General features: G+C 44.3%; 2 protein-coding genes and 1 pseudogene across 9 annotated transcripts in view; 2 read left to right on the top strand and 1 right to left on the bottom strand.

Annotated features, from left to right (window-relative positions):
- Positions 1-5,861, bottom strand: part of CASP8AP2 (caspase 8 associated protein 2) — a 45,041-nt gene extending 39,180 nt beyond the window's left edge. For 4 of the 6 annotated variants that reach the window (XM_047761133.1, XM_047761165.1, XM_047761175.1 and 1 more), the window contains exon 1: positions 5,453-5,790. The gene's annotated coding sequence lies outside the window, so the exon portion shown is untranslated. Of the gene's footprint in view, positions 1-4,819 lie in introns of all 6 variants that reach the window. The other 2 variants (XM_047761142.1, XM_047761151.1) reach the window with 2 other exon arrangements.
- An 8,398-nt stretch (positions 5,862-14,259) lies between these two features.
- MDN1 (midasin AAA ATPase 1) overlaps positions 14,260-23,533 on the top strand; it is a 163,380-nt gene continuing 154,106 nt past the window's right edge. For all 3 annotated transcript variants that reach the window (XM_047761094.1, XM_047761100.1, XM_047761085.1), the window contains exons 1-2: positions 14,260-14,523; positions 20,359-20,585. In XM_047761094.1, the coding sequence (XP_047617050.1) occupies positions 14,422-14,523; positions 20,359-20,585 (329 nt within the window). In that variant the 5' untranslated portion in view covers positions 14,260-14,421. The remainder of the gene's footprint in view (positions 14,524-20,358; positions 20,586-23,533) is intronic.
- LOC125116138 (transcription factor BTF3-like) lies at positions 17,532-18,109 on the top strand (annotated as a pseudogene).

The raw sequence follows: 23,533 nt of genomic DNA, 5'->3' as shown, positions 1-23,533 counted from the left end.
TATTGCTACAAAAAGTAGGGGTACTAGATCAGATTTTTTTTTCTTTGCTTTTCAGGGCCTTAGCCAGGCTAGGGGTCCAATCGGAGCTGTAGCCACCGGCCTATGATGCCATAGCCACAGCCATATCCAAGACATGTCTACGACCTACACCACAGCTCACAGCAAAGCTGGATCCTTAACCCACTGAATGAGGCCAGGGATTGAACCTGTGTCCTCATGGATCCTAGTCAGATTCGTTTCTGCTGAGCCAAAACAGGAACTCCAGGTTTTTTTTTAACCTCTCCCAGAAAGTTCCCAGGCCAGGGATCCAACCTGTGCCCCAGCAGCAATGGAGGCCATGGCAGTGACAATGCCTGCTGTGTCACAAGGGAATTCCCTGGATCAGATTTGTAGGATTCCTCTACTGCCTAATTAGTGCTTGAAAATTAGGAACTAAATACAAAATACTAAAACACAATCCAACAGTCAGCAACAAGCTGCCAAAGTTAATAAACATATCTTGTAAGACCAAAAAAGATCATCTTTCCATCAACATGTCACCTCCTGACACTGCTACTCTTTGAGTAGCATCCCTATTGATGCTGCCCGACAACGCTTTGCCCAGCAGTTATCCTCACCCTTGCCACTGAACAAGGCCCCCACCACAACTATCTACTTATCTCTCCTCTTCAAACACATGCTACACATGACTGTTGGCTTCTCCTAAAGCAATCTGGCTCATCTCAATTCCTGCTCAAAAACTTTGCATTACTTCCCAAGGTCTATTGAATAAAATCAAAACTTCCACTGACAGACACAGAACCTACCTTTCTAGCCCTATCACTCACTATCTCACGGTTTCCAAAATCCCAAGGTTCAGTGAAACTGGGTTCCTCTTTGCAAACACACTTCCTGACACCATCTCCCTACATCTATCTTTGCGCTCACAAGCAAGACTGGGTTTGAATATCCACAGATGAGAATGTGAGAAATGAGGTTTTAGAAAAGTCCGGGGATTAAATTAAGATATGTGGACTTCATCCAGTATGGAATGAGGGAAGCAGTGAAGGTTTTTTAAGCAGAGGACTATCATGATCAAATCTGCATTTCAAACACTGAACTCTAGAAAGAACACAGAAAGTATCAGTAGCAAGGGAAAATTAAAATGTGCAGGATGGAGTTCCTGTCGTGGCTCAGCGATAACAGCCCAACTAGTATCCATGAGGATGTTGGTTTGAAACCTGTCCTTGCTCACTGGGTTAAGGATCTGGCATTGCTGTGGGCTGTAGTATAGGCTGCAGATGCAGCTCAGATCTGGTGTTGCTGTGGCTGTGGCGTAGGCCGGCAGCTAAAGTTCCAATTCGACCCCCAGCCTGGAGAATATTCATATGCTTCGGCCCTAAAAAGCAAAAAAAAAAAAAATGTGCAGGAGACAATGAGGGGTGACTGAGTTATTAGTGCTGGAAATAAAGACTAGAAGCAGATCTGAGAGGCTTCTGTGGGAGAATCAAAAAGATTTAATGGAGGGAGTTCTCTTGTGGTGCAGTGGGTTGGGCATAGGTTCAATCTCTGGCCCAGGAAATTCCACATTCCATAAGCACGGCAAAAAAAAAAAAAAAAAGATTTAATGAAAAATGTATTCAAATATCCAATCTTGCCCATTTCAAAACCACAGCTTGAGTCTTCTTTTCAAAATGCATATCTGATCAGGTTCCCTTGTCTGCTTAAAACTCTTCACTGTTTCCAGTCGATCTTAGGTTAAACAAATTCTGTCACAATTCTGCCAACAAAGCCCAGAGTAATCAGGTCTCTGCCCACCCCTCCAGGGTTGGTCTGCATCATTTTCCCCCATTCTCCAGCAGTCCCTGCTCTAATCAAACTGGACTGCTTTCAACTCTGTAAGCATGCTGTTTGTTCCCTCCAAACATAGAGCCTCTTCAAGAAGTGCTCTTTCCTCACTGCTCTCCTTGATGCAACTCTTTGATACTGTGGCTTAAGTAATGTTTGAGCCTTCACTACTACCCTCTCTCTACTAGGTCGGGCCCTCTGTTATATATTCTTATACCACTGTAGCTTTTCTCTACATGGCCCCTTGTCAGTTTATGGTAGCATTTTTGTGAGATTACTAACAAAATATCCAACTCACCCACTGGACAATAAGCTCCAAAAAGACCAAGCCTGGCTCTGTTCACCATTGTATCCCCAGTTCTCAGCACAGAGCCTCACAGGTTAGTAGGCAAAACGAAAAGAAAGAAAAGAAACTAATGCTGAATTATTTTAAAGACAACGCTACAGCTCCTAGCTTTAATAACAAAGTATTCATGCTTTTAACTGAAATAGAGAATCAAAGACGTGTTGAATTATCTGTAGGACATCCAGGAGAAGAGGTCTACACAGTTGGAAAATGGAGTATATAGAACAGAAGACATAACTGTTGCTATTTACAATAGCCAAGACATGGAAGTAACCTAAATGTCCATTGACAGATGAATGGATAAAGAAAATGTAATGTAAGCATAATAGGAGAAAAAAGAATGTATACATGAATGTGACTGGGTCACCATGCTGTACAGTAGAAAAAAAATTTGTATTGGGGAAATAACAATAAAAAAAAATTTTAAATAGAGCTTTAAATATCAAAAAAAAGAAAATGTAATATATATATACACAATGTAATATTACTGGGCCATAAAAAAGAATAAAATAATGCAGCAACAGGGATGAACCTAGAGATTATCATACTGAGTAAAGCCAGAAAGAGAAAGACAAATAACATATGATATCGCATATACTTGGAATCTAAAATATGACACAAATAAACTTAGTTACCAAACAGGCTCACAGACATAGATAACAAACTTACAGTTACCAAAGGGGAAAGGGGATAAGGGAGGGATAAATTAGGAGTTTGGGATTAGCAGACACAAACTACTATACATAAAATAGATAAACAACAAGGCCCTACTGTATAGCACAGGGAACTATATTGAATATCCTGTAATAAACCATAATGGAAAAGAATATGCATTTATGTATTACTGAACCATTTTGCTGTACACCAGAAACAGCACTGTAAATCAACCTTACTTCAATTTAAAAAAAAAAAAAAAAGGAGGGCGTTCCCATCGTGGTGCAACGAAAATCAATCTGACAAGGAACCATGAGTTTGCAGGTTGGATCCCTGGCCTCCCTCAGTGTGTTAAAGAATCGGCATTGCCGTGAGCTGTGGTGTAGGTCGCAGACAGGGCTCAGATCTGGTGTTGCTGTGGCGTAGGCCAGTGGCTACAGCTCCAATTCAACCCCTAGCCTGAGAACCTCCATATGCCACAGGTGTGGCCTTAAAATGAAAAGAAAAAAAAAAAAGAAGCGTTCCCATCATGGCTCAGTGCAAACAAAACTGACTAGTAATCATGAGACACAGATTGGATCCCTGGCCTCACTCAGTGGGTTAAGGATCGGGCATTGCTGTGAGCTGTGGTGTAGGTTGCAGACATGGCTCAGATACACACACACACACCCACACACAAAAGACATGGAATTCCCATTGTGGCTGGGCAGAAACTGGCTAGTATTCATAAGGATGCAGGTTTGATCCCTGTGGCGTAGGTCACAGACTCAGATAGGATCTGGCATTGCTATGGCTGTGGTGTAGGCCAGCAGCTGTAGCTCTGACACAACCCCTAGCCTGGGAACTTCCATATGCTGCACCTGTGGCCAAAAAACAGACACAATTGCTATAGCATTCTTGAAATCACAACGACCAATGATTCTCTTGAAAGGAGAGGAAGGAGAGGAGGAAAAATCATGTATCAGAATCTCTTGAGAAAAGGACTTTTTCACACTTGCTCTCACCTTTCCCCAAATGAGGATCTCAATATACAATGATAATAGCTACAGACAAGAGTGTTGAACCTATGAAAAGTCTAGAGGCAAAATTTTTAAAGTTGAGAAACATGATGATTAAAGAAAAGAGCTGCATGCTTGTTCATAATCTTTTTTTTTTCCGTCTTTTTTTAGGGCCGCACCCACGGCACGTGGAGGTTCCCAGGCTAGGGGTCCAATCGGAGCTGTAGCCGCCCGCCCACGCCAGAGCCACAGCAACTCCAGATCCGAGCCGCATCTGCGACTTACACTACAGCTCACGGCAATGCGGGATCTGTAACCCAGAGAGAGGCCAAGGATCCAACCTAAACCTCATGGTTCCTAGTCAGATTCGCTTTCACTGCGCCACGAGAACTCCTCCTTCATAATCTTTTGAGGAAGAATCCCAAAGGATTTGGATGTGTGAAAACTAAGCAGATGAGAGAAGGGGCATTGGGAGTTCCCGTCCTGGCGCAGTGGTTAACGAATCCGACTAGGAACCATCAGGTTGTGGGTTCGATCCCTGGCCTCGCTCAGTGGGTTAAGGATCTGGCATTGCCGTGAGCTGTGGTGTAGGCCGCAGATGTGGCTCGGATCCCTGCTGCTGTGGCGTAGGCTGGTGGCTACAGCTCCGATTAGACCCCTAGCCTGGGAACCTCCATATGCTGCGGGAGAGGCCCTAGAAAAAGCAAAAAGACAAAAAAAAAAGATTCTGAAATAAGTTTCCTTAAAAAAAAAATTGAGGGAATGAAATGAACATTTGTATAGAAAAACAAAAACATTTGTAGAGAGTCAGGGAAGAGGGTATTTTTAGGTTTATGGGAAAGGCTCAATCTAATACAGTGAGATCCCTAAAGAGATGTAAGGGTAAAAGAATAAAAAAAGCCATATATATACTGTACATTATGTACTGATCTAATGCTCTAAATACAATATTAATTTACTTTAAATCTTGACAAAAGTCCTACAAGGTACATACCATTATTTTTCCCAATTTACTGATGAGGAAACGGATAAGAAAAAAGACTTGCCCCACGGTCAAACATCTGGTAAAAGGATAGGATCCCACCTGTCTCTAAAGCATGATGACAAAATCAAGAATATCACATTAGAAAAAAGAGTGTAAATTTTTTTAAGGGACGAGCTCTTGTAAAATGGCAAGAAACGTATTAGATAATTGGGAATGGGAGGATTTTCTCCCAGAAGGCCTCTGTCCGCCCCCCAATCAAAGAGGGCTTAAGTGAGATGGGGGAAGGGTCTTGAAGAGAGGCAAAAGGTTTGGAGCTGGAGCTGTGGAGAATGGGAAAGACCAGGGAAGAACCAGAATCAATGCTACCTTGACGCCTGAAGCACAAATCCTGAAACTCTGAGAATTCCATGTTCACATTTGATTTAGGGCCTACTATGTGTTAGGCATGGTTCTAGTGCTGTAGAGATTAAGATAAACAACTTTTCTGGGAGTAACTCTCTCAGAAACAACCCGCATCAATGATCACCAGACCCAGGGAAAACCATTCCTCCAAAGAACCCCAAAAGCTTTTAAAGAATACCTTCCAAGGAGAAGGTAACTGGGGGGAGGGGCAGGAAGCGAAGTCGAAAGGACAATTCCTACCTGCGCTCTCCCTCGCCCCCTCCCCCTTCCAGATCCTCTCGAGGGACCACAGAGGTATTGGGGGGCGAGCCCAGAAGCTACCTCCGAAGGCGGTGGGAACGCGGCTACCTGGGGGCCCCAGACAGCAGGCGCGCCCTCCCTTCACCAACTCCGCGCTCCCTTCGACTCCTTGCTTCCCGGATGCCGCCGGCCTCCGCTGGCCTCCGCGCAGACCACTACTGTGCGATGCAACGTCTTCTCCAGCAGCTCGGGACAGAACCGACCCCTACATCAACTTACCCGCCCCGCCTGGCCCAAAGCGGCCGGGATCCTTTCTGGACACCAAGGTCTCCCTCTCATCTCCACCAATGCCAGGGCGCTATCAGCACGCGGAGGCGGGACAGAGCGACCATGGCCAATCAGATCAGACGCAAAGCACGTCCCGGCGCACATTACTAGTTCCCGCCTTTGGGAGGGATTAAAAAAAACACGATTGGCGCCAAACTCTCACAGTCTTCTAGGGAGTTTAAAGAAAAGGGGCGGGGCCTGAGCTGGCGGGCCGAAGGGGCGAGGTCTCACTACGGAAGGGGCAGGACCTTGGCTGAGGTAGGGGCGGGGTCCGGAAGAAGCCTTTTCACGACAGGAAAAGTAAGCCCTGAGAAGAGCCTGTCACTTATTTAGCTATTAATTCTATTGACTGTCAACCGCGTGCTAGGCTGGTGCTGGGCGCTGTCTCTATAACGATGAGCAAGCACTGTTTACTGAATGATGAGCAATTTATTTCAAGGAGTTAGGAGCTTCGAGGAGGGGATACCAGTCCAGTGGGGTGGGAGGGAGAGGAGTGCTTTTTTAGGGGTAAAAGACCTGAATTGTCTTTTAGTAAGCACCTGGGGGAATCTGAGGTGCGGGTAGGGTCTAGCTTCTGGAGGCGGGGCCTGCGCGATTGATTGGTGGGGAAATAAAGCCAAGCCAACTTCCGCTGCTACCTCATCTAGGGATGTGGTTTTGATTCCTAGTCTTTTACTTCTGTTTGTCCATTTTAACAACTTGCAACTGGCATAACATAACAAGTTATATTTTTCAGAAAGGGTCCCGTTTGGGGAAATATGTTCTGGAAGAATACTGGTTTCCTAGATTCTCCTCCAACCACCTTTGCTTCTGAAGAGAAGTTAGCTAGCCGGGAAGCATTCCAGGTAGTGGAAACTGAGAAAGGGTAGAAGGTGTGCAATCAGCAGGCATTCATAGTTGCTGGAGCATAAAGTGTGAGATGAGGCTGGAGAGGGAGTCAGAAGCCAGACCTTGAAGGGCCACATATATGTCATAGAGCCTGGAATTCACCTTTAGGTGACGAGGTATGAGGGAACACCGAAGGATTTTTAAGCTTGGGGTGGTCATAATCTGATTTACACTAGTAAGATCTGTTGGCCTTGAGAAGGAGGGTTTTGAGATGGTATTACAGGGACCCAGGCTAGATAAGAAGAGGACCTAAGGGAGATGGCAAGTAGACAAGGGGACTGATTTTAGAATATTTAGGAGATAAAATTGACAAAACTTAGCAGTTGATTGAATCCTGTTTTTCAGCATGAGTGCTTAATGATAGAATTCATCAAAAAAATATTTGTTGGGGGTATTCCCATTATGGCTCAACTGTAACGAATCTGACAAGTATCTGTGAGGATGCAGGTTCCATCCCTGGCCTCTCTCAGTGGGTTAAGGATCCAGCGTTGCCATGAGCTGTGGTGTAGATCACAGAGGAGCCTCGAATCTGGCATGGCTGTGGCTGTGGCATAGGCTGGCAGCTTCAGCTCTGATTTGAACCTTAACCTGGGAACTTCCATATGCCAAAGGTGCAGCCCTAAAAAGACAAAATATGTGTACGTGTGTATATACACACACACACACACACACACACACCCCTATATATATGTATATATATGTAGAGAGAGGGAGAGAATCCCTGGCCTTGCTTAGTGGGTTAAGGATCTGGCACTGCCATGAACTGTGGTGTAGGTCGAAGACTTGGCTCAGATCCCCAGTTGCTGCGGCTGTGGTGTAGGCCAGCAGCTGCAGCTTACATTCGACCCCTAGCCTGAGAACCTCCATATGCTGTGGGTGTGGCCCTAAAAAGACAAATATATATATATATTTATTGAGGAGTTCCCTGGTGGCTCGGGGAGTTAAGGATCTGGCATTGTCTCTGCTGTGACACAGATCCCATCCCTGGCCCAGGAACTTCTGTATGCCCTGGGCAGAGCCAAAAACAAACAAACAAACATGGAGTTTCCTTGTGGTTCAGTGTTGTCACTGCTGTGGCTTTAATTACAGCTATGGCATGGGTTTGATCCTGGCCCAGGAACTTCTCCATGTCTCAGGCATGAGCAAAAAAAGGAAAAAGGAGTTCCTGTCATGGCTCAGCGGTAATGAATCCGACTAGTATCCAAAGGACCTTTGACTTTGTAAGAGTGGCAAATTATGAGAAAGCAAATATATGGGAAAACAAATGGTAAATAAGGGCTATTTTTGGAAGTTCCCATGGTGGCTCAGTGGTTGACAAACCCAGCTAATATCCATGAGGACTCTGGTTCAATCCCTGGCCTCGCTCATTGGGTTAAGGATCCGATCCAGCGTTGCCATGAGCTGTGGTATAGGTTGCAGACATGGCTTGGATCCCGAGTTGCTGTGGCTGTGGTGTAGGCCAGGGGCTACAGCTCTGATTCGACCCCTAGACTGGGAACTTTCATGTGCTGTGCATGCAGCCCTAAAAAAAATTAAAAAGGCTACTTTTAGTAATATTTGTTACATAGTTTTCTCTGATGATGTCTCTGGGCTGATAAGAGTCTAGTGTTATCCCCAGTGATTAGCTTCTGTCTTTCCTGGCACAGATGGAAGAGGGGACACTTTTATAATGTCCTGCTGTTAGGGAGACAGGGGGAGGGCAGAGAGCTTTTGTACATGCATACCTTGTTTTACTGTGCTTCACTTTATTGCATTTCACATATACTGTGATTTTTTTACAAATTAAAGATTGGTAGCAACCCTGCATTGAGCAAATTTGTCAGTACCATGTTTTCCAACAGCTTTGCTCACTTAGTATCTCTGTGTCACATTTTGGTAATTCTCACAATATTTAAAATTTTTCATTATTTTATATATATATATATTTTTTTTTTTTCTGTTTTTAGGGCCACATCTATGGCATATGGAAGTTTCCAGGCTAGCTGCTGAATCAGAGCTACAGCTGCCAGCATACAGCCACAGCAATGCAGGATCTGAGCCTCGTCTGTGACCTGCACCACAGCTCATGGCAATGCTGCATCCTTAACCCACTGGGCGAGTCCAGGGATTGAACCGTATCATCATAGATACTAGTCAGATTTGTTTGCACTGTGCCACAGAGGGAACTCCCAGTATTATATTTGTTATGATGACGCATGATCAGTCTTCTTTGGCATTACTATTGCAAAAAAATTACACCTTGCTGAATTTGCAAGATGATGGTTAGCACTTTTCGCTTAACATCAAGTATTTTAAAATTAGGGTGTGTACTTTTTAAAAAAGATATGTTATTGCACACTTAATAGACTATACTATAGTATATAACTTTCATGTGCACTGGGAAATTAAAATAATTGACTCACTTTATGTCGATGTTTGCTTACTTGTGGTGGGCTGAAACTGAACTTTCAGTATCTCCAAGGTATACCTATATCTGTTTCTCTCAATTGCCTTTCTTTCAAGAATGCTTATGTACCTATTAGCCAAAGAACCAATAAGTTTGTGTAGAAATGACACAACAAAAAGTTTGGACTACAGGCAGTAAATTGTAGGGAAGTGAATAGGAGAAATGTGGAGGAAAAACTAGTGGAAGATAAGGGTTACTTTAGTCCGTTTGTTTCTGCAGACCCATTTCAGTGTTGATTACCATTCTCTGGTGATAAGGGTGTTCTTTTATTGCTGGTTCAGGGAGGGCACATTTCTCATGGGAAATTTTATGGCCTGTTTTTAGGCAGAGAGCAGAGGAGGAAGGAGAACCCTTCCTGTATCTCCTGTTTTCAAAGTGCCTTTAGCTCAAAATAGTCAATATGTCATATTTTGGGGTAGCATGTCTTGAAATCCTTAATACTTATGTGGCATGTTTTGGAGTGGCGTATTCTGCTACCCTTTCATACCTGAGTCCTTTTCAGATGACCCTCGTAGTTTTTTTTTAAATATTGGAAGTTCCTTTTCGTGCAGCTGGTTAAGGCTCTGGCATTGCCACAGCTGTGGCACAGACCGAAACTGCAACATTGTTTCTGACCCTGGCCCAGGAACTTCTACATGCTGTGGGTATGGCCAAAAAATATACACATTATTTTACCTTTTATTGTTGAAATTTTCAAACATGTGCAATAGTCTGAGTCTATGGACTCCCATTAACCAACATCCAATTTCAATAACTATTGAATCTTGTTTCATCTGTACCTACACATATCCTATTCCTTGCTGGTTATTATTAGCATTATTTATGGAGATTTTGATCTTGAAGAGACAGTAATGAGTGATGGCTTGAAGAGCAACCTTAATTCCCTGCTCGGGAATTGAACACGACAGCCTGGGTGAAAACCAGGAATCCTAACCTAGATCAGCTAGAGGCTAGAGGCTAAGAGCAGAGTTGCCCTGATTCTTAACACCCATCGAAAACAAGAATGTTTCAGGGAGTTCTGTCATGGCGCAGTAGAAAGGAATCTGACTAGGAACCACGAGGTCGAGGGGTCAATCCCTGGCCTCGCTCAGTGGGTTAAGGATCTGGCATTGCCATGAGCTGTGGTGTAGGTCGAAGACCCAGCTCGGATCCTGCGTTGCTGTGGCTGTGGCCTAGGCCGGCCGCTGTAGCTCCAATTGGACCCCTAGCCTGGGAACCTCCATGTGCAACTGGGCGAGGCCCATTAAAAAAAAAAAAAGAATATTTCAAGGAGGCAAAGACTGTTAAAAACAGGTACAAAATTGATTATTAGAGGCACAGTATAACATGCGGAAGAACACACAGTTTATTTAAGACAGAAGCAGGGCAGCAATACACACCCAAAAGAGGAGTGTAGGAGTTCCTGCTGTGGTACAGTGGGTTAAGAATCCAACTGCAGTGGCCGAGGTTGCTGGGGAGGCACAGGTTCATCCCTGGCCCAGTGCAGTGGGTTAAGGAATCCAACGTTGCCACAGCTGTGGTGATGTTTGCAGCTGTGGCTCAGATTTGATTCCTGGCCCTGGGAACTTCCATAAGCCATAGGATAGCCATAAAAAGAAAAGAAAAAAGGAGTGCAGGTGTAGGAGTCCTTCTGAATAAGGAAAGCCCCAGAGAGGTGATTTAAATTACTTAGAGAGGACAGTTCTTCTGGGTCTTGTTTTCCTTTGGCCAATTATCTTGTTTGATTTCTTACACCTGATAGGACCCAGGGACTTCCCCAATACGTGTGGGAATCTTTTGGCCAAGATGGATTCCAGAGCAAATATTTATGGGATGGTTATCAGGACCTATTATGGCCCGGCACCCCCTCCCTTTTTGACCTCTAAGAATCTTTCTGCGCATGTGTAATTGGGGACCTCCTCTTGACCCCAGGAGTGATTGATGTGGTCATCTATTTTTTACTCCAGCCGAACTCAGCTCCTGCTCATTAACTTTGTCTTTGAGGTGTTAAGGAGAAGCAAGACCCGATTTACTTAGCCTAACAAGTTTTAGCTGTTCTTAGCCCAAGGGCCCATCTGTCTGCTACTTTACTTAGATGAGGCATAATTTATATACCATAAAATTCACCCACCGTGAGTGTGCAGTTCAACAATTTTAGTAAATTTATAGAGTTGTGCCACCGCTACTACAATCTATCTTTTTTTTTTTTTTTGGCCACACCCACAGCATGTGGAAGTTCCCAGGATTGAACCCATGCCAAAGATGTAACCAAAACCACAGCAGTGACAGTGCTGGATTCCCAACACACTGAGCTACAAAGGAATGCCTACAATCCAATCTAAGAACATTTCCATCACCCAAAAATGTTGCCTCACAGTTTTCTGCAGTCAGTTTTGTCTTTCACTTCTATACCCAGGCAACCTCTAATGTGATCTACAACTTAGCTACTCCAGAACTGTTAGCCTATTTGCTGCTGCCCAGCTGAAAGTCTTGAGATTTCTATCAGTCATCTTGAGTTTTCTTTTCACGTTTCTGTGTTGAATCTCTCACTTTCTAGATCTCGTCTCTTCTTTCTTCTTGTGGGTTTTTTTTTTTTTTTTGTCTTTTTGCCATTTCTTGGGCCGCTCCTGAGGCATATGGAAGTTCCCGGGCTAGGAGTCGAATCGGAGCTGTAGCCACCGGCCTACGCCAGAGCCACAGCAACGCAGGATCCGAGCTGCGTCTGCAACCTACACCACAGCTCATGGCAACGCCGGGTCGTTAACCCACTGAGCAAGGGCAGGGATCGAACCCGCAACCTCATGGTTCCTAGTCGGATTCGTTAACCACTGCGCCACGACGGGAACTCCTCTTCTTGTTTTATACCCTTATATAGGGGAGCATCTTTTTCAACAGATTCCTGAGAAAGGGTATATAAGGGGAGGAAAAGTAATTTCCCTCTACCCTTCTTGAGTTCTTGGCTGAGAACCTTGTAATAAAAAACAGATCAACAAGAGAAAAACAAATAGAAGTTAATTAATATGTATACTTCTGGAGTTCCTGTCGTGGTGCAGTGGTTAACGAATCCGACTAGGAACCATGAGGTTGTGGGTTCGGTCCCTGCCCTTGCTTAGTGGGTTAACGATCCGGCGTTGCCATGAGCTGTGGTGTAGGTTGCAGACGCGGCTCAGATCTGACATTGCTGTGGCTCTGGTGTAGGCCAGTGGCTACAGCTCTGATTCGACCCCTAGCCTGGGAACCTCCACATGCCATGCAATCGGCCCAAAAAAATAGCAAAGACAAAAAAAAAAAATGTATACTTCATGTATACATGGGGGATGCCCATGGAAAAAATTAAGTAACTCCCCAAGTGTGGGTAATTTCTCACCTTTTGTGCTATGAATTCTTAGGGAACCCTCTCAATCTTCTTGGAAATTTTAAAATATTTATATGGAAATGTATTCTGCCTTATTTTCACAGTTGACTCATTCTGGAAGTTCTGCTCTTGAGTTTGAGTTCGCCCAGAAGTAAACATTCGCATTCCAGATAAAAATTCAAATTCAAACATTTTTTGTTTAATAATCCTGATTAACATTTATTGAGCATTTCTTTTTGTATATAATGATTTTTATTTTTTTCCATTATACCTGGTTTACAGTGTTCTGTCAGTTTTCTACTGTACAGCAAAGTGACCCAGTTACACATACATGTCTACATTCTATTTTCTCATATTATCATGCTCCATCATAAATGATTAGACATAGTTCCCAGTGCTACACAGCAGGATCTCATTGCTAATACATTCCTAAATTCAAACATATTTTTAAAAGTTTGAAACATAGTATAAACTTCCTTTGGAGATCTACTTATGTCAATACAGAAAGGCCTACCCACCTTAAGAACACTTTTTAGACGTATAATTTACGAAAGTGCAAAATTTTATTTGTTTTTTAGGGCTGCACCTGTGGCATATGGAAGTTCCTAGGCTAGGGGTTGAATGGGAGCTGCAGCTGCTGGCCTAGGCCACAGCAACAGCAATGTAGGGAGGTGAGTCAGCAACATGCACCACAGCTCAAGGTAAAGCCAGATACTTAACCCACTGAGCCACTGAGGGAGGCCAGGGATTGAACCTTCATCCTCTGGGTTCTAGTCAGGTTCCTTATCACTGAGCCACACCAAGAACTCCGAAAAGCACAAAAATCTTAAATGTACAGGTGATTTTCCCCCCCTTTTGTATCTACCTAGGGAATGCTAATGAAATATTTCCATCACCCTAGGAGACTCCCTTAGGCCCCTTCACAATCAACACCCCCCCCCCCACCCCCCCCCCCCCCCCCCCCCCCCCCCCCCCCCCCCCCCCCCCCCCGCCAAAGCAACCTAGAGTCTGCCATTATTTTGGCTTGTTCATGAACTTGATATAAATGCACTTTTTAAAAAATTCTTCTACTGCACTCCTGTGGCTTCAGAATATATGTATTCTGTCTTTTTAGGGGTGTACCCCTGGCATGTGGAGGTTCCCAGGCTAGGGGTTCAATTGGAGCTACAGCTGCCGGCCTATAGCACAGCCAGATCCGAGCCTCCTCTGTGACCTACACCACAGCTCAGGCAACGTCGGATCCTTAACCCACTGAGCGAGGCCAGGGATTGAACCTGTGTCCTCAGGGATGCTAGTCAGATTCACTTCTGCTGAGCCATGACAGAACTCAAGGATATTCTTTATCGTATATACTATACTTTATTTCATCCCCAGTTGGACACTTATTTCCAATATTTGATAAGAAAGATATAAGGAGTGTACTTGTTACACTTGTGTGCAAATATTTTAGGCTAGAGGGTAGAAGGGGACTTGCTAGATCAGAGGGGGCAAATCTCCTTTTCTGCTCCCATCTGATTTTCTGTGTGTTGAGGCATAGGGAGGCATGGTGGGCTAAGGATTGATCACACGCCCTTAAGGGCTCCCTAGCTTCTTTCGCATAGCGGAATATTCTGTTTCGCCGTCCCGCTATTCATTGTCTCCAGAACCTCGCATCATTGCAAGAAATGGATTTAACTAGCCTTTCCTGCTAGGATTCTCCTCCCGGAACTGGCAGGAGGGTGACGTCCAGTGTTTCCGCTGCCCAGGAGGCGGGGCCAGACGAGCTGGTCCGTCGCTGTCGCGGGCTGATGACGCAGAGCGCCGCGTGCTCCCCCACGTGTGCTGTTACTCTCTAAGTGCTTGCGGAGCAGCAGCGGCCGCTTTCCCCAGGGGCGTAGTTTGTGATAGCTCTGGTGCGGAGACTTAAGCAGCTCCCGGGCTCTGAGCGCGAAGCCGGGACTGCCGGTGGCCGCCCAGTGCAGAGGGCCTGCCGTCATGGAGCACCTCTTGTTGGAGGTGGCGGCTGCGCCGCTGCGGTTAATCGCTGCCAAGAGCGAGAAGAGCCGCAGCGAGCTGGGCAGGTTCTTGGTCAAGCAGGTAAGAGAAGGAAGAGAGTCTGGCGGTCCCTGCCGCCCACCTGGAGCGTGCCCCGTGGCCCTACGCGAAGATGCGCAGCTTTAAGGGTACGCGGAAGCGGCGTCTGGTCAATTCTGGCCCTGGCCCCCTCCCCGGGGCTGGCCAGTGGAGAAGGCGTCCTCACGCATTTGAGGAGCCAGGAAGGAGCCTTTTGTTTTTCTCGGGGGGAGCGTTCCCTTCCCTTTTCCACCTACTTGCCCCTTTTCTAGTGCCCTTACTGCGTGTGGCAGACCTGGCCTTCGGAAAGAAGTGTGTTTGGTTTTTCTGTAATTTAGGTTGCGTCTCTGCCGTTTAGACGTGTGCATTACCTAAGTGTGCCTAGTCCAGCCCCCCCGGTTAGCTTCTGTGCTTGTTTCCTTTCTGTCCCTTTCTGGTCTTTTCGGTCCACTGACAAGTATTGATTGTATTCCCGCTGTGTGTAAGACGCAGCGTGGCTCTTTGAGGAGACATACATTCGTTACGGTCTCTACCTTCAGGGAATTTAGTGTCTATTTTTGGAGACCGTTCATAAACACAGAAAAAGGTTGAAGGACAAAGCGAGACCACTAGTGCTAAGTGTAAAATATTAACTGGAGGAATTACGAGATGAGTTAGAATTTTCTGGGAAATGGGTAGTCTGGCCTTTTAAGAGCTTTTTCTCGTTTACTACCTCCTGCCTGAGTTGAAGACCCCTTTTTACGCATTTTTCACGTGGCATTTTAATTTTTTGTTTTATACTTCCCCACCGCCACTCCCAAGACTTTTGAGCTTTTTTGAGAGTAGAAAAAAAATTATTTTCCAACTCCAGTATCTGGAGCTTAGGTATTCAGTCACAAATGTATTATGTACATATATACCCTATTGCTTAGGAAGAGATGGCAGTATTTTGGGTCTGGAGCAGCAGGGAACTAACATGAAAGGCATTTCTGTTTGGTGATAACAAATTGAACGTGTGTAGCAAAAGAGGGAGGAATGGAAGATATCCCTTGGGTGTCTGACCTTTGACCCCCCAATGAAGGGAATCACTAACACAAATGGGGAAGTCTAGAAAGAAAACTGATTTTTGATGGGCTGAATTAAGGAAAGAGATGATCAGTTTATTTGAGCTAAGCTTGTGGTGACAGGCTCCTGAATTACGTATTGTGGCTAGAAGTGTTTTTCTGTAAGTGGGCTTGCATTTAGAGCAGAGGTTCTGAAGCTAGTGATCATGGACCACTGGCAACAGGGTATTTATTTATGATTCTCCACCACTGTAATTGGATAAAATTGGTACTTGTGTATTGGGAGTAACATGAGGAAATGGTTTGTAGTCTTTATTTTAGAGAACGTGACATTTCGAAGTGTGAGAACCACTCCTATGGATTCTGTGTCTCAGATTGGATAGAATCTAAGAGGTTTTCAGGGTTGTTCCTTTCCAATTTCAGTAATACTTTCAAGTCCTTCACTCATAGAAGAGTTGATTGTGTTGTCATTCTATTTTTCTCTTATTTGGGGAAAAATGGTTTATACTGAAAGCAAAGACTTTTGAAACATTGTTCTAATGGAGTTTGGGATATGAAGTAAGAATTTTTTAGGGTTGTGCTTTTTTTCTGTGTTATCTCAGCTGGTGATGCCACTCTCTCTTTATCTAGTCCCTAATTATAGAGAACTTAGTGTCCTCAACTCTTTTTCACTCCTTTTCCATCACCTCTTGCCAGGTGCTCCTGATTTTCCTTCCTCAGTATTGAATCTTCCTTCCTCTTCATTCCCACTGCCACTACCTTCCTACAATTCTGACTTTTAATTCCAGTTTGTGCATTTTCTTTCTAACACCACCAAGCAATTCTTTGACACCATTGGGGTCCTATAATTTAATTTGATTCTGACACTGTTTATGCAGAAAACGTCAGAACCCTCTGGGTAAAGGATCAGCTTTACGAGACTCTCCTGACACTGCCCCCTACCCCCACCCCTAACACACACACAGTTCTCACCTGAGCTTCTGACAAACTGGCTATAAATTGGAGTTCTTCCTTGGGTTTGATTAATTTGCTAGAACGGCTCACAAAAAAACTCTGAGAAAAGTTTACTTGCTAGAACATCAGTTTATTATAAAAGGATATAATTCATGGACAGCCAGATGGAGGGGATGCATAGGGCAAGGTATGTGGGAGGGGGTAGGGAGCTTGTGCCCTCTCCAGGTACATTGAATGCTGCATTTCCAAACGTTCGCCAACTCGAAAGCTCTCCGAAACATGTTATTTCGGATCTTTAGGGAAGCTTTCTTACATACGCATGTTTGATTAAATCTTTGGCCATTGATGATTGAACTCTCAATTTTCAGCCTCTGCACTCCTCTGAGGTCAGGGAGTGGGACTGAAAGTTATAGTCTACTGATCACGTGATTGACTCTCTTGGCAATGCTTTCTCTTCCTAACAGCTTTCCCAAATTCACTTCATTAACATAACAAGACGCCTTTATCTCATTCATTACAGGAAATTCTTGGGGGTTTTAGGATCTTGGCTAGAAATGGGATAAAAAACCAAAAGTGTATTTTTTTCTTGTTCGGTTGCAATGACTAAGCTAGGTCCTTAACCCCATGTGCTAGAAGAGAAATCTTTTTTAATGATAGCTTTAGAGGATTTGTCTTATAAAGACATTACCTGCTGAAAATGTGAGGTTATGCTCCTGTGAATCCAAATCTGTTAAATTTCCTTGCCTCCATTTTTACGAAATCCTTCATGTAGCCTCCTTTAAACGGTGGAGCTAGTATTGATAGAAATTATTTCAAGTTAATGTCTTTTTCCAATCAGTGCTTTGTTCAGAATGAGGTGTTTTAATCAGAGAATGCCTTCTTAATTTGGCAGATCTTTGTAAGAGTTCAGGTGTAAGGTGGACTTCTCTTTTCTGAGCGATAACTAGATTAAAACATTTTTTGGGCTCTAGCTGCCATCTTGCGCCCCCACATGTGCGCGCCTAATCTCACCTGGTCTGCCTGAGACCCCCTGAGCGCCAACCCTAGTCCTCCACACGGCCCCATTTCCGCTCCAACAAGATGAAAGAAACTATCATGAACCAGGAGAAACTCTCCAAACTGCAGATACAAGTGCGCATTGGTGGAAAAGGAACTGTTTGCAGAAAGAAGGTGGTTCATGGAACAGCCACAGCAGATGACAAAAAACTTCAGTTCTCTCTAAAGAAGTTGGGGTAAACAATATCTCTGGTACTGAAGAGGTGACTATGTTCACAAACCAAGGAAAGTGATCCATTTTAACAATCCTAAAATTCAGGCATCTCTGGCAGCAAACACTTTCACCATCACGGGCCATGCTGAGATAAAGCAGCTGACAGAAATGCTTCCCAGCATCTTAAACCAGCTTGGTGCAGACAGTCTGAGCAGTTTAAGGAGACTGGTTGAAGCTCTGCCCAAACAATCGGTGGATGGAAAAGCCGTGCTTGCTACTAGAGAGGATGATGATGATGAAGTTCCAGATCTTGTGGAGAATTTTGATGAGGCTTCCAAGAATGAAGCAAACTGAATTGAGTCAACTTCTAAAGGAGATAAAACTGGGAGCTGCTGTTTTATATTGACTGCTTTTTAAAATTTTATGGGTCTGATAAAATCTAGGTCTCTAATATTTTTTATTTTTTAAGCCCAAGCCCCTGGACATTGCAGCTCTTTTCAGTTTTTGCTTATACACAATTCATTCTTTGCATTTTTTTTTTGGTCTTTTTTTGCCATTTCTAGGGCTGCTCTCACGGCATATGGAGGTTCCCAGGCTCGGGGTCTAATCAGAGCTGTAGCTGCCGACCTGCACCAGAGCCACAGCAACACAGGATCCGAGCCGCATCTGCAACCCACACAACAGCTCACGGCAATGCCAGGTCCTTAACCCACTGAACAAGGCCAGGGATCGAACCCGCAACCTCATGGTTTCTAGTTGGATTTGTTAACCACCGCACCACGACAGGAACTCCCCATTCTTTGCAGCTTTAATTAAGCTGAAGAAGCCTGAGAATAAAGTTTGAAACAAAGATTAATAAAGTTCTTTGCCTAGTATATGGTTTTTTTTTTTATTTCATTGATAACTGATATGTACACAGAAAGCAAAATTGTTTCTAGAAAGCTAATCATGACATGTAATATGGCCGATAATCTTGGATGGAATCTGGTTAAAGATCTAAAATGACAGTATTAAAAAAGAAACATTTTTTTGGGAGTTCCTGTCATGGCTCAGTGGGTTAAGGATCTGGCATTGCCGTGAACTGTGGTGTAGGTCGCAGATGCGGCTTGGATCTGACACTGCTATGGCTGTGGCGTAGGCTACAGCTCCAATTAGACCCTTAGCCTGGGAACTTCCATATGCCGAGGGTTCGGCCCTAGAAAAGACAAAAAACAAAACAAAACACATACATTTTTTGAATTTGGTATTTGGGTTGTGTTCAAGTTGCACTTTTTTTCCTTTTTTTTTGTCTTTTTTGATGTTGTTGTTGCTATTTCTTGGGCCGCTCCCGCAGCATATGGAGGTTCCCAGGCTAGGGGGTTGAATCGGAGCTGTAGCCACCGGCCTACGCCAGAGCCACAGCAACTCGGGATCCGAGCCGCGTCTGCAACCTACACCACAGCTCACGGCAACGCCGGATCGTTAACCCACTGAGCAAGGGCAGGGACCGAACCCACAACCTCATGGTTCCTAGTCGGATTCGTTAACCACTGTGCCACGACTGGAACTCCCTTTTTTTTTTTTTTTAATGGCCCCACCTGCAGCATATGGAAGTTCCTGAGCCAGGGATTGAAGAGGAACAGCAGCTTTGACCTATGAGATGCTGGATCCTTTAACCCACTGCACTGGGCTAGGGATCTGAGCTGCTGCAATCAGATTCTTAAGCCACTGCATCACTGTGGGAACTCAATTTGCCCTCCTGTGGGTAAGGATTTAGTGTCAAACTCTTTAGGCTATGAATTCATAACATTGGGCTTGCTGGATCAGCGGATATGCCCTCCAAGTAATTTAAACCTACTGTCACATTGCCCTGCATTGAGGATTGTAGACTTGGCTACACACTAGTAAGATGAGACTTTTTACACACTTCTCAGTTTATCTTTTTATGCTTGTGGACATTCTAGGCCCACACACTAGAATTTTGTAGTTTATTTCATCTTGCAAATCCGTGTGGCTGTCTGCTTTGGATCCTTTTTTTTTCTTTAGTTATTAAAATCTGAAGCTTTCATAGGGATATATCCTCATTCATCTCCAAGAATTGACTTTTATCTTCTTTCCTCAAGAGAGTTGGCAGTTTTATATTAACTGTACCCTGCCCCCTATTTAATTCCTGTTTTCCTTCAAGAGCAAAGGAGTTGGGAGAAGCACTGGATTCCCTGGAAGGTGTTATTATGACCATGAAACAGATTATTTTTCAAGGAAGCTAAAGCTGTATGGCATTTTACATGGAATCCTGGTATCAGTCCTTTTACCTCAAACCCCAGTGGACTAAAATTTATATGTAACAGGCTTTAGATTAAGCAGTCCTCTCTTGCCAAAACCCTCACTGTTTTTGTTTGTTGGTTTTTTTTTTAATTTTTATGATAAACTCATTATGAAGTCTGGAAATTAGATATTTTGGTTCTGAGCTAGGTAGGATTTTTTTTTTTTTTTTTCCGGCAACTCCTGTAGTATATGGAAGTTCCCAGACCAGAGGTCAAATTCCAGCCACAGCTATGGCAATACAGAATCCTTAACCCACTCCACCACAGCAGAAATAGGCAGGATTCTTTGTTCTGTGGCAGTACAAATGGATATTTTTTACCTAGAAATTTTGTTTTGTCCTTTTCTCAGGTGTGGACACCTCAAGATCGCCAGTGTGTCTTGAGTACCTTAGCACAATTACTGCTGGATAAGGACTGTACTGTGCTGGTTGGCCGCCAGCTGCGCCCTCTACTTTTGGATTTGCTGGAAAGAAATGCTGATGCCATTAAAGCTGGAGGCCAAGTCAACCATGATTTACACGAACGGCTCTGTGTGTCAATGAGCAAACTCATTGGTAACCATCCTGACATCCTCCCGTGAGTAACAGTTTTATGCTTTATGTTTCTCGAGGTGGTAGAACCTGCTCTTGCCTGAAAAGTGAGGAGTCTGAGCTGAGCTGGAGCGAAGAGGGTAGAAAGTGGGAGTGGTGCTGTTTTATAAAAATAATCATAGCAAAATCCATTTATCCAGCTGAGTTCAGGGACCATTTACTAGGTGTTAAGTCTTTTTTTTTTTTTGTCTTTTCTATTGCCGCACCCATGGCATATGGAGGTTCCCAGGCTAGGGGTCCAATCGGAGCTTCGGCTACAGCTCAGTTGCGCCAGAGCCACAGCAACGTGGGATCCAAGCCATAGCCGTGACCTACGCCACAGATCCCGGCAACGCCAGATCCCTAGCTCATGGAGTGAGGCCAGGGATCGAACCCACAACCTCATGGTTCTTAGATTTGTTAATCACCGAGCCATGATAGGAACTCCAAGTTTTTATGTCTTGACCATCAAGACAGGCCTGGAAAAAATGACCAAGAAATCTCCCCTGCCTTCAGGGATTCTATCTGGCAAGTCATGCATAGAAGGCAGATCTAAATGAATTTAGCCGAGCCTCTTGCAGCATCCTCTTCAGTTGAGGGAGATTTGTGCTTAAGGAGCAGCTGAAGGGGTGGGTTACAAGAGCTCTAATGTCCCTTCCAACTGAAAGGGTGGGTTATAAGAGCTCTAAGGTCCCATCCAACTTTCTGTAAGTCTGTCCAGATCCACTGTGTGGTAAGAAGTTGTGTTAGACCTGGATTCCAATCTATTTCTCTTTTAACCTGCTCTTTTTCCATCTTGAGCTGGTTCACCCTGCCTTAGGTAACCTGGTGACTCCCTGCTCCCATGAGACCATCGTAGTGATGCTGAACTTAGTGCAGACAGGCACCCAGTCGGCATAGTGCACTGCAGCCAGTAACTCCTGACTCAAGCGACCCTCTTGCCTCTCAGCCTCTTGAGTACCTGGGATTGTAGGCATGTGCCACTTCATCTGGCTTCACAGATTGGTAGGAAAATACAATTTATGTGGAATAGTCAAAAGAGGCAGAAAAGTGAGTGTCAGAGATTTTTCACTTGAGAAGATAAATGGCTTTCACTCTAAACATGAATAGTGTTCTGTGCACTAATAGAAGTGTTTCTCTCTCTCTCTTTTTTTTTTTTTTTTTTTGCTTTTTAGGGCCATACCTGTGCCACATGGAGGGTCCCAGGCTAGAGGTCTAATCGGAGCTACAGCTGCCAGCCTATGTCACAGCCACGCCAGAGCCGAGCCGCATCTGTGACCTACACCATAGCCGACAGCAACGCCAGATCCCCAACCCACCGATCCAGGCCAGGGATCGAAACAATCCTAGTTGGATTGTTTCAGCTTTGCCACAGTGGGAACTTCTAGAAGTGTCTCATATCCATTTCATTATTAGGCATCCTCAACAAAGAAAGTACACTAGCTTTCTTGGAAGTATGATCTCTAGTCTGGTCTTTGGATGAAAGAATAAGAAATTGGGAGTCCCCACTGTAGCTTAGTGGAAACCAACACAACCAGTATCTATGAGAACTTGGGTTTGACCCTGGCCCTGCTCAGTGGGTTAAAGGATCTGGCATTCCCCTGAGCTGTGGTGTAGGTCACAGACAAAGAGGGTAGCTGGTTTTGCTCTGGCTGTAGTGTTGGCTGGCACCTATAGCTCCAGTTCAACCCCTAGCCCGGTAACTTCCATCTGCTGCAGGTATGGCCCTAAAAAACAAAAATAAATAAATAAAAAAGAAAAGAAGAAATGAAGGCTTGGGGAAAACTATAATATGTGTGAGTTTTTCTAAAAGAGAAGGAACAAAAAAATGAGCCCAGTTTGGTGGAACTAGATAGAATGTACAGCAGAGTTTAAGTTCACCATCATACATGGTAATCAGGAACCTATACTCTAGGTTGTTTGAAGATCGGGACTGTGGCCTCACTGGGTGCTTTAATTGCCTATGTGTACTTGAGTGTGACACTGTTTGACAAGATGTGCTGACTATTCTCTACTTACCCTATAGGATTGATGTGTGAGTAACTTGAACTTCATTTCTCTCTAGTCTTTGTGGTGGAATGCTTATGGATTCTGTTTGAAAAATCATTAAAATGATGGATTAGTTACTTCTGGTTTCCCATTTGCTTCAAATTTTATGGCCTTTTTTTCTTCCGTTTTTTGTCTTTTTAGGGCTACACCCTTGGCATATGGAGGTTCCCAGGCTAGGGGTCTAATTGGAGCTGTAGCCACCAGCCTACGCTACAGCCACAGCAACAACAGGATCTGAGCCATGTTTGTGACCTACACTGCAACTTCATGGTTCCTAGTGGGATTCATTAGCCACTGAGCCACGATGGGAACTCCAATATACCGTAATATATTTAGATAGGATGCAGTCATTCAAATCAATAGATAAATGTAGGCATTCCTTTTTTTTTTTTTTTTTTTAGTCTTTCTAGGGCAGCACTTGTGGTACATGGACGTTCCCAGGCTAAGGGTCAGAATGGAGCTGCGCCTGCTGGCCTATGCCACAACCACAGCAGTGCCAGATCCAAGCCATGTCTGTGACCTATACCACAACTCACAGCAACGCCAGAACCTTAACCCACTGAGCGAGTCCAGGTATTGAACCTGCATCTTCATGGGTTTTAGTTGGGATTGTTAGCACTGAGCCACAATGGGAACTTCATCAATGATGGCAGATCTTGTGATGGCTGCTTTTCATTAATGATGAGAACTACTGCAGCATCTTCTCTTGTGTTTTATTGACTCTGTCTCCACTCAGCCGTTAGGTGTTACTCCCATTTTACAGATGAGGAAACTGAGGCTCAGAGATGTTAAATAATGCCAAAGGTCCTTTTGCTAGAAAGTGGTAGAGTTGGAATTCAGTATTTGGTTGACTGCCTTCAAAGCCCATGCTTCATTTTTTCTAGTTTGTCATGCTGCCCACTCATC

The sequence above is a fragment of the Phacochoerus africanus genome, chromosome 2, assembly GCF_016906955.1.
Source record: "Phacochoerus africanus isolate WHEZ1 chromosome 2, ROS_Pafr_v1, whole genome shotgun sequence".
Classification (NCBI taxonomy): Eukaryota; Metazoa; Chordata; class Mammalia; order Artiodactyla; family Suidae; genus Phacochoerus; species Phacochoerus africanus.
The sequence above is the reverse complement of the archived record's forward strand: the minus strand, read 5'-3'. Positions and strand labels throughout refer to the sequence as shown.